At 65.9% G+C, this 14808-nt stretch overlaps 1 protein-coding gene across 1 annotated transcript in view; it reads left to right on the top strand.

The window, feature by feature from the left end:
• PDE2A (phosphodiesterase 2A) overlaps positions 1-14808 on the top strand; it is an 88698-nt gene that overhangs the window by 34020 nt on the left and 39870 nt on the right. Inside the window, 1 exon segment of the mRNA XM_075707105.1 lies at positions 6999-7059. Coding sequence (XP_075563220.1) covers positions 6999-7059 — 61 coding nt within the window.

Genomic DNA, 14808 nt, shown 5'->3' with positions numbered 1-14808 from the left:
GCCATGTGCCATCACCTGGGACAAGGTGCCCATGGCCTTGTGCCACCACCCAGGGTGAGGTGCCCGTGACCTTGTGCCACCACCCAGGGTGAGGTGCCCATGGCCTTGTGCCATCACCCGGGACAAGGTGCCCATGGCCTTGTGCCACCACCCAGGGCGAGGTGCCCACCTCCCTGCACCGGTGTCCGCGTCACCCTTCGGTCCCGGCGTGACACCAGCACAGCGCTGCGGGCCGGGGACCCTCCAGCTGGGGCGGGGGCTGTGCCCCATCGGGGGGCTGCTCGCCCCCCACCCCCCGGGACAGGACACCCCTGCAAAGCCGTGGGGGGCCGGTGGGTGCCCGGGGGACGGCGGGGGCTGGCCGGGATGAGCCCCCCGGGGTGGCCGGGGTGGCCCCGGTGGCGGTGGCCACTAGATGGCCCTGCGGCTCCGCCGGCCACCGCCACCCCCCCCCCCCCGCCACTAGCCCCGGCACCGCCCGGGGGCTGCGGGGTGCAGGGAGCGGGGCGTGGGGTGCAGGATGGTGGGTGTGGGGTGCAGGGAGCGGGGGAAGTGGGGTGCAGGATGGTGGGTGCAGCATGCAGGGGGTGCAGGGAGCAGGGATTGGGGTGCAGGATGGTGGGTGCAGCATGCAGGGTGTGCAGGGAGCAGGGAGTGGGGTGCAGGGAGCAGGGAGCGGGGTGCAAGGAGCAGGGATTGGGGTGCAGGGAGCAGGGAGTGGGGTGCAGGGAGCAGGGAGTGGGATGCAGGATGGTGGGTGCAGCATGCAGGGGGTGCAGGGAGCAGGGTGTGGGGTGCAGGGAGCAGGGAGCGGGGTGCAAGGAGCAGGGATTGGGGTGCAGGGAGCGGGGGGAGTGGGGTGCAGGATGGTGGGTGCAGCATGCAGGGTGTGCAGGGAGCAGGGTGTGGGGTGCAGGGAGCAGGGAGTGGGGTGCAGGATGGTGGGTGCAGCATGCAGGGTGTGCAGGGAGCAGGGATTGGGGTGCGGGGAGCAGGGAGTGGGGTGCAGGGAGCAGGGAGTGGGGTGCAGGATGGTGGGTGCAGCATGCAGGGTGTGCAGGGAGCAGGGATTGGGGTGCGGGGAGCAGGGATTGGGGTGCAGGATGGTGGGTGCAGCATGCAGGGTGTGCAGGGAGCAGGGAGTGGGGTGCAGGGAGCAGGGAGCGGGGTGCAAGGAGCAGGGATTGGGGTGCAGGGAGCAGGGTGTGGGGTGCAGGGAGCAGGGAGTGGGATGCAGGATGGTGGGTGCAGCATGCAGGGGGTGCAGGGAGCAGGGATTGGGGTGCGGGGAGCAGGGATTGGGGTGCAGGATGGTGGGTGCAGCATGCAGGGTGTGCAGGGAGCAGGGAGTGGGGTGCAGGGAGCAGGGAGTGGGGTGCAGGATGGTGGGTGCAGCATGCAGGGGGTGCAGGGAGCAGGGTGTGGGGTGCAGGGAGCAGGGAGCGGGGTGCAAGGAGCAGGGATTGGGGTGCAGGGAGCGGGGGGAGTGGGGTGCAGGATGGTGGGTGCAGCATGCAGGGTGTGCAGGGAGCAGGGATTGGGGTGCGGGGAGCAGGGATTGGGGTGCAGGATGGTGGGTGCAGCATGCAGGGTGTGCAGGGAGCAGGGAGTGGGGTGCAGGGAGCAGGGAGCGGGGTGCAAGGAGCAGGGATTGGGGTGCAGGGAGCGGGGGGAGTGGGGTGCAGGATGGTGGGTGCAGCATGCAGGGTGTGCAGGGAGCAGGGATTGGGGTGCGGGGAGCAGGGAGTGGGGTGCAGGATGGTGGGTGCAGCATGCAGGGTGTGCAGGGAGCAGGGATTGGGGTGCAGGGAGCAGGGAGTGGGGTGCAGGATGGTGGGTGCAGCATGCAGGGTGTGCAGGGAGCAGGGAGTGGGGTGCAGGGAGCAGGGAGTGGGGTGCAGGATGGTGGGTGCAGCATGCAGGGTGTGCAGGGAGCAGGGAGTGGGGTGCAGGGAGCAGGGAGTGGGGTGCAGGATGGTGGGTGCAGCATGCAGGGTGTGCAGGGAGCAGGGTGTGGGGTGCAGGGAGCGGGGTGCAGGGAGCGGGGTGTGGCGTGCGGGGAGCAGAGTGTGGGGTGCAAGGAGCAGGGATTGGGGTGCAGGGAGTGGGGTGCAGGGAGTGGGATGCAGGATGGTGGGTGCAGCATGCAAGGTGTGCAGGGAGCAGGGTGTGGGGTGCAGGGAGCAGGGAGCGGGGTGCAGGGAGCGGGGTGTGGGGTGCGGGGAGCAGGGTGTGGGGTGCAGGGAGCAGAGTGTGGGGTGCAGGGAGCAGGGATTGGGGTGCAGGGAGCAGGGAGTGGGGTGCAGGGAGCAGGGTGTGGGATGCAGGATGGTGGGTGCAGCATGCAAGGTGTGGGGTGCAGGATGGTGGGTGCAGCATGCAGGGTGTGCAGGGTGCAGGGAGCGGGGTGCAAGGTGCAGGGTGTGGGGTTGTCGTGGTTTAACCCCAGCCAGCAACTCAGCACCACGCAGCCGCTCGCTCACTCCCCCTACCCCGGTGGGATGGGGGTAAGAGTGAGAAACACTCCTGGGTTGAGCTAAGAACAGTTTAATAATTGAAATAAAATAAAGTAAAATAATAATAATAACAATATAGTAATAATAGTAATAATAATATCCAAAGCAAGTGATGCACAATGCAATTGCTCACCACCCGACGACCGATACCCAGCCAGACCCCGAGCAGCGATCGCTGCTCCCCAGCCAACCCCCCCCAGTTTCTATACTGCCCATGACGTCATATGGTATGGAATGGCCCTTGGGGCAGTTGGGATCAGAGCTATCCTGGCTGTGCCCCCTCCCAGTTTCTTGTGCCCCTGGCAGAGCATGGGAAGCTGAAAAGTCCTTGACTGGCACAAGCAGTACTCAGCAACAACTAAAACATCAGCGTGTTATCAACATTCTTCTCATCCTAAATCCAAAACACAGCACTATGTCTGCTACTAGGAAGAAAATTAACTCTATCCCAGCCGAAACCAGGACAGGGGTGTAGGGTGTAGGTGGGAGGGTGCAGGCTGCAGGGAGTGGGGTGCAAGGTGCAGGGTGTGGGGTGTAGGGTGTAGGTGGGGAGGGTGCAAGCTGCAGGGAGTGGGGTGCAAGGTGCAGGGTGTGGGGTGCAGGTTGGAGGCTGCAGCATGCAGGGTGTGGGGTGCAGGATGGTGAGTGCAGCATGCAGGGAGCGGGGTGCAGCATGCAAGGTGTGCAGGGTGTATCATGCAGGGTGCAGGTTGGAGGGTGCAGCATGCAGGGAGCGGGGTGCAGCATGCAAGGTGTGCAGGGTGCAGCATGCAGGGTGCAGGTTGGAGGGTGCAGCATGCAGGGAGCGGGGTGCAGGGAGCAGGGTGTGGGCTGCAGGGGACACCTGCACCTGAGCACAGCATGCAGGGAGCAGGGTGCAGCATGCAAGGTGTGCGGGGTGCAGCACGCAGGGTGTTGGGTGCAGCATGCAGGGAGCAGGGTGCAGGCTGCAGGGAGTGGGGTGCAGGGTGTTGGGTGCAGGATGGTGGGTGCAGCATGCAGGGCGTGAGGTGCAGCATGTGAGGCGCAAGGTGCATCACAAAGCAGGGTGCGGGGTGCAGCGTGCAAGGTGCAGGTTGCATCACGCAGGGAGCAGGGTTTGGGGTGCAGGGTTTGGGGTGCAGGGTTTGGGGCGCAGGGTGCAGCACGCAGGGTGCAGGCTGCAGTCGGGAGGCTCCTGCTGCCAGGCTGCCACCTCCCCAGGGATCCCGGCCCAGCCACCCAAGGGTGCTTTGGGGCTGCAGCAGCAGGCATGAAGCCTTCCCGGAGCCGCTGCGGGATGGGGCTACCTGGGGGGGCTGCTCCATAGCCCCCAAACTGTCACCCACTGCCCTGAGGAGGCCTGGCCCCGGGGCATTTCCCTGTCACCCCACGTCCCCACAGGACGCAAAAGAGCCCTGCACCTCGCGAAAGGGCCCTGCACCCCGCGAAAGGGCCCTGCACCCCGCAAAGGGGTCCTGCACCCTGCAAAGGGGTCCTGCACCCTGCAAAAGGGCCCTGCACCCTATGAAGGGCCCTGCACCCTGCAAAAGGGCCCTGCACCCCGCAAAGGGGTCCTGCACCCTGCAAAGGGGCCCTGCACCCCACAAAAGGGCCCTGCACCATGCAAAGGGGCCCTGCACTCTGCAAAGGGGTCCTGCACCCTGCAAAAGGACCCTGCACCCCACAAAGGGCCCTGCACCCTGGAAAAGGGCCCTGCACTCTGCAAAAGGGGCCCTGCACCATGCAAAGGGGCCCTGCACCCCACAAAAGGGCCCTGCACCCTGCAAAGGGGTCCTGCACCATGCAAAGGGCCTTGCACCCCGCAAAGGGGTCCTGCACCCTGCAAAGGGTCCTGCACCATGCAAAGGGCCTTGCACCCCACAAAAGGGCCCTGCACCATGCAAAGGGGCCCTGCAGCCCACAAAAGGGCCCTGCACCCTGCAAAGGGGTCCTGCACCATGCAAAGAGCCTTGCACCCCTCAAAGGGGTCCTGCACCCCGCAAAGGGGTCCTGCACCATGCAAAGGGCCTTGCACCCCACAAAAGGGCCCTGCACCATGCAAAGGGGCCCTGCAGCCCACAAAAGGGCCCTGCACCCTGCAAAGGGGTCCTGCACCATGCAAAGAGCCTTGCACCCCTCAAAGGGGTCCTGCACCCCGCAAAGGGGTCCTGCACCATGCAAAGGGCCTTGCACCCCACAAAAGGGCCCTGCACCCTGCAAAGGGGCCCTGCACCCCACAAAAGGGCCCTGCACCCTGCAAAGGGGTCCTGCACCATGCAAAGGGCCCTGCAGCCCACAAAAGGGCCCTGCACCCTGCAAAGGGGTCCTGCACCATGCAAAGGGCCTTGCACCCCGCAAAGGGGTCCTGCACCCTGCAAAGGGTCCTGCACCATGCAAAGGGCCCTGCAGCCCACAAAAGGGCCCTGCACCCTGCAAAGGGGTCCTGCACCATGCAAAGGGCCTTGCACCCCACAAAAGGGCCCTGCACCCTGCAAAGGGGTCCTGCACCATGCAAAGGGCCTTGCACCCCGCAAAGGGGTCCTGCACCCTGCAAAGGGTCCTGCACCATGCAAAGGGCCCTGCAGCCCACAAAAGGGCCCTGCACCCTGCAAAGGGGTCCTGCACCATGCAAAGAGCCTTGCACCCCTCAAAGGGGTCCTGCACCCCGCAAAGGGGTCCTGCACCCCGCAAAGGGCCCTGCACCATGCAAAGGGGTCCTGCACTCTGCAAAGGGGTCCTGCACCCTGCAAAAGGACCCTGCACCCCACAAAGGGCCCTGCACCCTGGAAAAGGGCCCTGCACCCTGCAAAGGGGTCCTGCTCCATGCAAAGGGCCTTGCACCCCACAAAAGGGCCCTGCACCCTGCAAAGGGGTCCTGCACCATGCAAAGGGCCTTGCACCCCGCAAAGGGGTCCTGCACCCTGCAAAGGGGCCCTGCACCCCACAAAAGGGCCCTGCACCCCGCAAAGGGGCCCTGCACCCCGCAAAGGGCCCTGCACCCTGCAAAAGGGGTCCTGCACCCTATGAAGGGCCCTGCACCCCGCAAAGGGCCCTGCACCCGGCACATTTCCCACCCCATCCAGCCTCTCCGCAAGCCGGGCTGAGGAATTGCCTTAAGATCCCGCAGGCGTCAGCCGCCGAGCAGCCCTCGGGCGAGGACGAGGGCCTGAGGGGCACTGAACCGCCTGCTCCGGGCGGCTCGGGCCACTTTGGCTCCCATTTGGCTGAGCTGGGCGATGAGGAAAGAGCGGGCGAGCCGAAGGGTTCCCGGGGTTTGGAGGAAGAGCGGGAGGCCTTCCTCCCCCAACCCGAAACCTTCCTCCTGTGCCCGGAGGAGACGGAGGCGGGATGCCAAGCCCTGGCAGGCTCTGCCTTTGTGGGTTTTGGCAAATAATATCTTCTTCGATTGCGCATCTCTCTTTCTCTCTCCCGCCTCCTTTTTTTTTTTTTCCCATTTATTTGTCTTTTTCCCTTCGGTCACGCCGCCTGCGCCCCTCTCGCAGCCGTGGCATGGGGCTGCCGTGTCGCGGCCCCCTCCCCCCGCTTGCACCCATCCGTACCCGCTCCTTGCCTCCCGCGGCGTCGAGCCGCCGCCCCTCGATTTGGGGTGCGCCCGTGCCCCAGAGCGCCCCTTCTCCGCGGTGAGGTGGTCCCCGGGGGGGGGTCCCTGCGTGGCGCAGGCTGTGCAGGGCGGGGGGAGCGGCGCCCCCGAAATCCCGGTTGCTGGGAGAGGATGGGGGACTCGGGGTGGGGGTTATCTTCCCAAAGTCATCACCCCGCAGGTGACGGGGGGGTTTGTAGGAGGCTGGGGGCGAAGCCCCTGCATCCCTCGGGGGGGGTCCCCAAGTGGGGTCTTCTCCTCCATGTAAGATGGGGGTGCCTCCCTGTCCAAAAATAGGGAGGGGGGTGCTCTTCCGATGCAGGGCTTTTTGGGGTGGCGGGGATGTCCCCCGATGTTGGGGGACAGGAGAGAGGGGTGGTCCTCTCCCAGCCAACCCGGGATTAGGGGGGGGGGCCGCACCCCCCGCCCTGCCCCAGAGCCAGGGGTGGGCAGGCCCCCCCCCCCATGGGGACCCACTCACCGACGGAGATGGAGGCGTGTGGGGGGGGCGCCAACCCAATCGGGGCAGGCCGGCTCGAAGGGGGGGGGACACCCTAGGAAGCGGGTACGGTGGGGCAGCGGGGGGGGGGGGCACCTCCCAACCCGAACCCTCGCCCCCAGACCCACCAAGGGGAGGGTTTAACATGGCCGGGGGGGGGGAGACGCAGCGATGCCCCTGCCCCCACCCCCCCGGGGACCCCCCGCCCCCCCCGGCCCCCGCGGCTCCGGGGCGCAGCAGGTGCGGAGCGGAGCGGAGCGGGGCGGGGAGCGGGGCGGGGAGCGGCGGGGCCGGCAGCCCCTGCCCGGGGGCGGGGAGCCGGGCCGGGCCGAGCCGAGCCGGGAGCCGGCATGGTGCCGGGGCTGCAGCATCTCCTCACCGCCCTCCTGCACTTTTTCAGACGGGGCCAGCAGGTTTTCTTGAAGGTGGAGGACGCCGTGCCCGGCTCCGAGGTGCTACAGGTAGGGACGGTGGGACCCCCGCTCCCCCTTCGGGTCCCCCCCCCCCCCGTACTCCCCTCTCAGCCGGGACCCCCGTGGCAACTGCCTCCCTTCCCACCCGGGACGCCCAACCCACCCCCTCTCCCACCCGGGACCCCCCGACCCCCCTCCCCGCTCACCCGGGACCCCCAACCCACCTCCCCTCCCACCCGAGACCCCCAACTCACCCCCTCTCCCACCCGGGACCCCCGACCTACCTCCCCTCCCACCCGGGACCCCCAACTCACCTCCCCTCCCACCCGAGACCCCCAACTCACCCCCTCTCCCACCCGAGACCCCCAACTCACCCCCTCTCTCACCCGGGACCCCCAAACTACCTCCCCTCCCACCCGGGACCTCGATCGCAACCGCCTCCCCTCCCACCCGAGACCCTCGACCCCCCCCTCCCCGCCCACCCGGGACCCCCGACCCATCTCCCCGCCCACCCAGGACCCCCGACCCGCCTCGGGACCCCCCATCGCAACCGCCTCCCCTCCCACCCGAGACCCCCGACCCACCTCCCCTCCCACCCGGGACCGGGGGAAGCCCCCTCCCCACCCATTCCCGGGGGTGCTGGGGGTCCCCGGGTTTATTTGGGGGGGGGGGGGAACCCCCGGGAGCGCTGGGGGTGGGGGGCGCGGAGGAGCCCGGGCTCCGCGGTGCTCGGCGCTGCACGGCGTGGGGGGTGCGGCGGGACCGGGGGGCTGCGGGACCCCCCCCCACGCCACGCCGGGGCTGAGAACCCCGCTCATCTCCCCCCCTCCCCCGGCGGAGGGCTCCTGCCCGGCGGGGAAACTGAGGCACGGAGCTGCGGGGCGGCCGTGGAAGAGCATTCGTGTCCCCCCCCCTTTCCCGGAGTGGGGTGGGGGGGTCCCACGGGAGCGCCGTGGCGGGGAGGGGGCTCCCGGGGTGAGGTGTGTGGGGGGGCAGCTGTGTCTGTGTGTCCGTCCCCCCCGCTCCTCGGGGTTTGGGGACACGCTGGGCTCCGTGTGTCCCCCCCCCCACGCAGGAAGGAGGTGGCGGGGGGGGGGCGCGGATCCCGCCGGGCCGGAGGAAATGGGCTGGACCGGGCGGGCGGTCCCGGCTCCGGTCCCGGTCCCGGTGGGCCCCCCCAGCACCCACCCACAGCCACCCCCGGGAGCGGGGGGCCACGCCATGGGCACCCTCCAGGACGCTGTAAGCGACCCCGGGGCTTTTGGGGGGGGGGGGGCTTTACCCAGCCACCCATGGAAATGGGGGTCCCGGGGGCCGGTGGCCTGGGGGTCCCGTGCGTCCGGGGGTCCCGTGCGTCCGGGGGTCCCTCGTGTGCTGAGGGTTTGGGGATGTGACGCGTTTCGGGAGCGCCTGGGAATGCGGGTCCCGTGCGTCTGGGGGTATTGGGGTGCTGGAGTTGGGGTCCCCCCTCCCCCGTGTCGTCGTTGCCCCCCCACCCCACCCCACCCCACCCCGCGCTCTGCTGGCAGTGGGAGCCCCAAGGGCTGGGCTGCGGGCAGCCCTGCCTGGGCAAGGGGGGGGGGGGTGTCGGTCCTCGGGGGGTGTGTTGGGAAGCGGGGGGAGCCCCACCAGCCCCCCCAGCAGCACCCAGGCCGGAGCCCTCCCCTCCCTCCTTGCGGGAGTTGCACATTTTGGGGGGCTGGGGGAAGGCTGCGCCCCAGTACGTGGCGGGGAAAATGGTCCGCTGTGCTCCCGCGCCTTCAAACGCATCCGAATTTGGGGAAGGGGCAGCCTGGAGGGATTCACCCCAGCCGGGAGCGCTCCCACCCCCGCCTCGCCGTCCGTCTGTCCGCCGTACCGGCTCCCTGACCCCAGCGCCAGGCAGTGCCGATGGTTTTGGGTGCGAGAGCCGTGGCCGCGGTCCCCGAATGCCTGCCCGGTGACGCAGCCCCTCTGCCCCGCTCCGGGTGGGCTTGGGCTGGGCAGCGGCTTTTGGGGGGGCACCCGGGGGGGCTCCGGGTTCAAGGCCGGAGCGAGGCGGGGAGCCGAAATGAAGGGAAGGAAACGCTCTCCGGGAAACAGCCGAAAGCTGCTGACGGAGGGAAAGGAGCGGAGCTGGGCTGGCCTGCGCCCGAGGGGGGCCGGTGCTCACCGTGGGGTGCACTCAGCCCCCCGGGAGGGACAGGATGAAGCTTGGGGACATTAAAATTGTCACCCGGCATGGGGACAGGACGTGTGACCCCTTACTGGCCAGGGCAAGCGGCACTCTGCGGTGCAGGGGTCCCTGTGACCCCTCTGTCCCGGACCCCCAGCACCCAAATAACCCTGTCCCAGGAGGGTGCTCGCAGCTGGGTGGGCCTCGAGCCCCCGCTGCAGCCCCCCGAGGGGACCCGCAGGTGTTGGGGGGGGGGACCTGGAGGGGAGCCACAGCCCCTGGTCCTGGGTGGGGGGGGGGGGGGGAGGCTGGTTTTAACCCGGACCACCAGCCTGGTTTGGGGGCTGCTGGGGCGGCACCGAGGAGGAGGAGCGGGGGGACGCGTGATGGGGCAGAGGAAAAAGCTCATCCACCCCACCCCCCCCCAAAATGCTCTGGGACCCCAGTCCTTGTCGGTGCCCTGGGTGCTGGTTGCATTTGGGACCCCCATCCCTGGGCCTGGGGTACATAGGGGGTACATAGGGGGTATATAAGGGGTATAAGGGGGTATATAGGGGGTATATAAAGGGTATATAGGGGGTATAAGGGGGTATATAAGGGGTATATAGGGGGTATATGGGGGTATATAAGGGGTATATAGGGGTATGTAAGGGGTATAAGGGGGTATATAGGGATATATAGGAGTATAAGGGGGTATATAAGGAGTATATAGGGGTATATAACGGGTATAAGGGGGTATATAAGGGGGTATATAGGGGCATAAGGGGTGTATAAGGGGGTATATGGGGGTATATGGGGGTATATAAGGGGTATATGGGTGTATATAAGGGGTATATAGGGGGTATGTAAGGGGTATAAGGGGGTATATAGGGGTATATAGGAGTATAAGGGGGTATATAGGGGTATATAAGGGGTATAAGGGGGTATATAAGAGGGTATATAAGGGGTATATAAGGGGTATAAGGGGGTATATAGGGGTATATAAGGGGTATATAGGGGCATAAGGGGGTATATAGGGGGTATATAGGACGTATATAAGGGGTATAAGGGGGTATATAGGGGTATATAAGGGGTATATAGGGGTATATAAGGGGTATAAGGGGGTATATAAGGGGGTATATAGGGGCATAAGGGGTGTATATAGGGGGTATATAGGGGGTATATGGGGGTATATGGGGGTATATAAGGGGTATATGGGTGTATATAAGGGGTATATAGGGGGTATGTAAGGGGTATAAGGGGGTATATAGGGGTATATAAGGGGTATAAGGGGGTATATAAGAGGGTATATAAGGGGTATATAAGGGCATAAGGGGTGTATAAGGGGGTATATAAGGGGTATATAGGGGCATAAGGGGGTATATAGGGGGTATATAGGACGTATATAAGGGGTATAAGGGGGCATATAGGGGTATATAAGGGGTATATAAGGGGTATATAGGGGTATAAGGGGTATATAGGGGGTATATAAGGGGTATATAAGGGGTATCTAGAGCTGGGGGCTTTATTGCTCCCCCCACGCCAGCCTCCCCCCTGAGCACCCCGCCGTGGGGTGAGGCTGAAGATGCCTGTGCCTCCTCTGCCTCCCAGCCGCCGGCCCCAATGCGATTACCCGCTGGCGGGCCCATGAATCAAACCCTAATTGATAACGCGTTCGCAGCCTGGCGAGGCAGGAAGGAGCTGGGGGGGTGTGTGGGGGGGCCATGCCGTGCCCTGGGTGGGGGGGCACGCTCGGGTGCTGCGTCCCCCCGCTCCCCGTCCGACCCCCCTGGGTGCCTTTGCCAACCTGCCAGGGCTCGGGGTGCCTCGGCCGGCAGCGTGGGGCTGCTCCTGCCTCAGTTTCCCCACGCGTGGGCTCACGGCGGGGGGGACCCCGTCGAGGGCGGTGGGGGGACATGCGTGTTGCGGGCGTCTATGCCGGCGCTGCCGGCGTTTCCTCCGGCGGACACAAACACATCAGCAGGGCAATAAAGGGGAGGAAAAGGCCGCGGCGCACAATGCGGCGGGAGCGCTTCTTTCCATGACGCGGGGCAGGGCCGGCTTCCTCCCCCACCCCGCCGAGCCGCAGGGCCGGGGGGCAGAGCGGGACCCCCAGAGCAGGGTGTGGGTGGGTGCACCCCAGTGATCGCCGGCCTGGGGGTCCCCGCTGGGAAAAGCTCTTTCTGTATGGCCGCTCCAAGGAGCGACTGCACGCGGGTGCAGGATCAGCCCGTGCCGGCGTTGCATGTGCCCTGGCGCTGGTTTTTCATGGAATCATGGAATCGTTTAGGTTGGAAAAGAGCTTTAAGATCATCCAGTCCAACCATTAACCTAACGCTACCAAGGCCACCACTAAACCAGTTAAGGGCAGAGTCATAATTTCATGTTTCCTGCCTTGGGGGCTGGATTATCTTTGAATGACAGTAGAAATTAGGAATCATTAATCGTTTTTGGGGGGCTGTGGGGCTCAGCCTGTGGGTCCCAGCCCTCTCGTGCCCCACGGCGTCACAGCGGGCTTGTGGTCACCTCCAGGCACGAGGAAACCAGGTTTGGGTGCAGAAATGGCGCGGCCATGGTGGCACAGCCATGCACAGGCTGAGGGGCTGCACGGCAAGCCCAGAGCCTGGCTGGGGTGTGGGTGCACCTGCTGCACCCCAAAGGTGGAAGAGTTGGGCTGTGGGTGCTCCTGCTGCACCCCAAAGATGGAAGAGTTAGGGTGTGGGTGCTCCTGCTGCATCCTGAGCAGGGGGAGCTGGGGTGTGGGTGCTCCTGCTGCACCCTGAGCAGGGGAAGCTGGGCTGTGGGTGCTCCTGTTGCACCCCGGGCATGGAGGAGCTGGGGTGTGGGTGCTCCTGCTGCACCCCAGGGATGGAGGAGCTGGGGTGTGGGTGCTCCTGCTGCATCCCAGGGATGGAAGAGCTGGGGAGTGGGTGCTCCTGCTGCACCCCAAAGGTGGAAGAGCTGGGGAGTGGGTGCTCCTGCTGCACCCCAGGGATGGAGGAGCTGGGGTGTGGGTGCTCCTGCTGCACCCCGGAGATGGAGGAGCTGGGCTGTGGGTGCTCCTGCTGCATCCTGAGCAGGTGTAGCTGGGCTGTGGGTGCTCCTGTTGCACCCCAGAGATGGAGGAGCTGGGGAGTGGGTGCTCCTGCTGCACCCCAGGGATGGAGGAGCTGGGGTGTGGGTGCTCCTGCTGCATCCCAGGGATGGACGAGCTGGGCTGTGGGTGCTCCTGTTGCACCCCAAAGATGGAGGAGCTGGGGTGTGGGTGCTCCTGCTGCATCCCAGGGATGGAAGAGTTGGGCTGTGGGTGCTCCTGCTGCACCCCGGAGATGGAAGAGTTAGGGTGTGGATGCTCCTGCTGCATCCTGAGCAGGGGGAGCTGGGGTGTGGGTGCTCCTGCTGCACCCCAAAGATGGACAAGCTGAAGTGTGGGTGCTCCTGCTGCACCCTGAGCAGGGGAAGCTGGGGTGTGGGTGCTCCTGTTGCACCCCAAGCATGGAGGAGCTGGGGTGTGGGTGCTCCTGCTGCCCCCCAAAGATGGAAGAGCTGGGGTGTGGGTGCTCCTGCTGCACCCCAGGGATGGAGGAGCTGGGGTGTGGGTGCTCCTGCTGCATCCCAGGGATGGAAGAGCTGGGGAGTGGGTGCTCCTGCTGCACCCCAGGGATGGAAGAGCTGGGGTGTGGGTGCTCCTGCTGCACCCCAAAGGTGGAAGAGTTGGGCTGTGGGTGCTCCTGCTGCACCCCGGAGATGGAGGAGCTGGGCTGTGGGTGCTCCTGCTGCACCCCAAAGATGGAAGAGCTGGGGAGTGGGTGCTCCTGCTGCACCCCGGAGATGGAGGAGCTGGGCTGTGGGTGCTCCTGCTGCATCCCGGAGATGATGGAGCTGAGGTATGGGTGCTCCTGCTGCACTCTGAGCAGGGGGAGCTGGGGTGTGGGTGCTCCTGTTGCACCCCAAAGATGGAAGAGCTGGGGTGTGGGTGCTCCTGCTGCACCCCAGAGATGGAGGAGCTGGGGTGTGCGCCCCAGGGATGGAGGAGCTGGGCTGTGGGTGCTCCTGAGGCACCCCAAAGATGGAGGAGCTGGGGTGTGGGTGCTCCTGCTGCATCCTGAGCAGGGGGAGCTGGGCTGTGGGTGCTCCTGTTGCACCCCAGAGATGGAGGAGCTGGGGAGTGGGTGCTCCTGCTGCACCCCAGGGATGGAGGAGCTGGGGTGTGGGTGCTCCTGCTGCACCCCGGGCAGGGGGGCTGCGTGCAGGCATCGGCACCGGGAGATGCGGAGCTGGGTTGGGTGCAGCTGGCGCTGGGGAAGCTTTGACCTTTGCTGTTTCCCGGAGGGGAGGAATTTCTCGCGCCGGGTCCAGCAGCACCGCGACGGGCACCGTGGCCGACCTTGGCTTTTTGGGGCCGAGCTGAGACATTTTGCGGGGAGGTGATGGCAGAGACCTCCTTGCCCGCTGCCTGCGAGGCCGTTGCAGGGTGGCTCCGGCGCCCGGGGGGGCTCGCTGCGGGGACGGTGACATCCTTGGCAGCGCAGGGAGGAGAGAGGGGTGAATTCAGCGGCGTCTTCTCGTCCATCCCGCTCCGACGCGGCGATCGGGGTGTTACTGGGGAGGGCCGAATCTGGGTCTCACTTGAGCCCCCCCCTGAGCATCTACAGCCATGGGAAGGCTCATCCCTAAAATGGGCTCCGGGGCCGAGGAGCCAAACCAGCTCCCGGCCGACCCTCTCGGAATTGGGTCCGTGGACTTGCGGACAGGGCTGGGATCTGGAGCTGCTGCTGGATCTTCGCAGCCAGATCCGGTCGCATCCCTACCCCCGGCTGCTCCATGGGCGTGGAGGAGAGGATGCTGGGCACCTGCCCTGAGGAGGACGCGTGGGGAGGGAGATGCCGGGGGGATGCGGAGGGGAGCAGATGGGGAGCCAGGGCTGGTTCCTGAGACTCCCTGTTCTTGGCGCAGGAGAAGGGATCGCGGCTCCCAGCCCGGCTCCTTCGGGATGCTGCCAAACCCAGAAGCAAATCCTCCCTGGCAGCTGCGTGTCAGCCAGAGCGGGGATTTTCTCTCTGCTTTGTGGCTTGGGCAGGTCCCCGCCGGCGCATCCCTCTGCCACCCATGTCCCGGGCAGGCTGGTGCCCACGGATCTGGTGGGTGCCTGGTGCCGGGCACCTTTGGGTGCTCTGGGCATGGCTTTGGGACCAGCCCTAGACAAGGGGATTGGAGACCGGACCCCCAGCTGGGTGCTGATCCATTAAACGCCAGCGCTGTAAACCTTCCCGCATGCGGAGCCATTTAATGGTGGCTTTGGGCTTCCCCTGGCCCTTGCCTCAGTTTCCCCATCTGAGTAGCGAGACCCCCGCAATTCCCAGACCCCTCCGTGGCAGCTGAGAGCTGGATCCCGTAACTAAATCCTCTTATATGTGGAAAATAAAAGAGGTCCCTGTGCATACGGAGCAAAACCCCCCGAGGGAGGCGGCTCTGCCAGCCCCCGGCTGCCCGAGCCCTGCTCCAGAGCGCTGCCCCAGATTGAATTCCTCCCCAGCTGCAGATGGCTGGGAATTCAATTTTCCCAGATCCCATCAGAGGCTGATAAATGAGCTCCCTAATCACCGCGCAGATCCCATTAGCGCCGGCCACGCCGGCGGGGAGATGCAGGAACGCCGCATCTC

Source organism: Pelecanus crispus, chromosome 1, assembly GCF_030463565.1.
Source record: "Pelecanus crispus isolate bPelCri1 chromosome 1, bPelCri1.pri, whole genome shotgun sequence".
NCBI lineage: Eukaryota > Metazoa > Chordata > Aves > Pelecaniformes > Pelecanidae > Pelecanus > Pelecanus crispus.
This window is presented reverse-complemented; position numbering and strand designations above follow the sequence as displayed.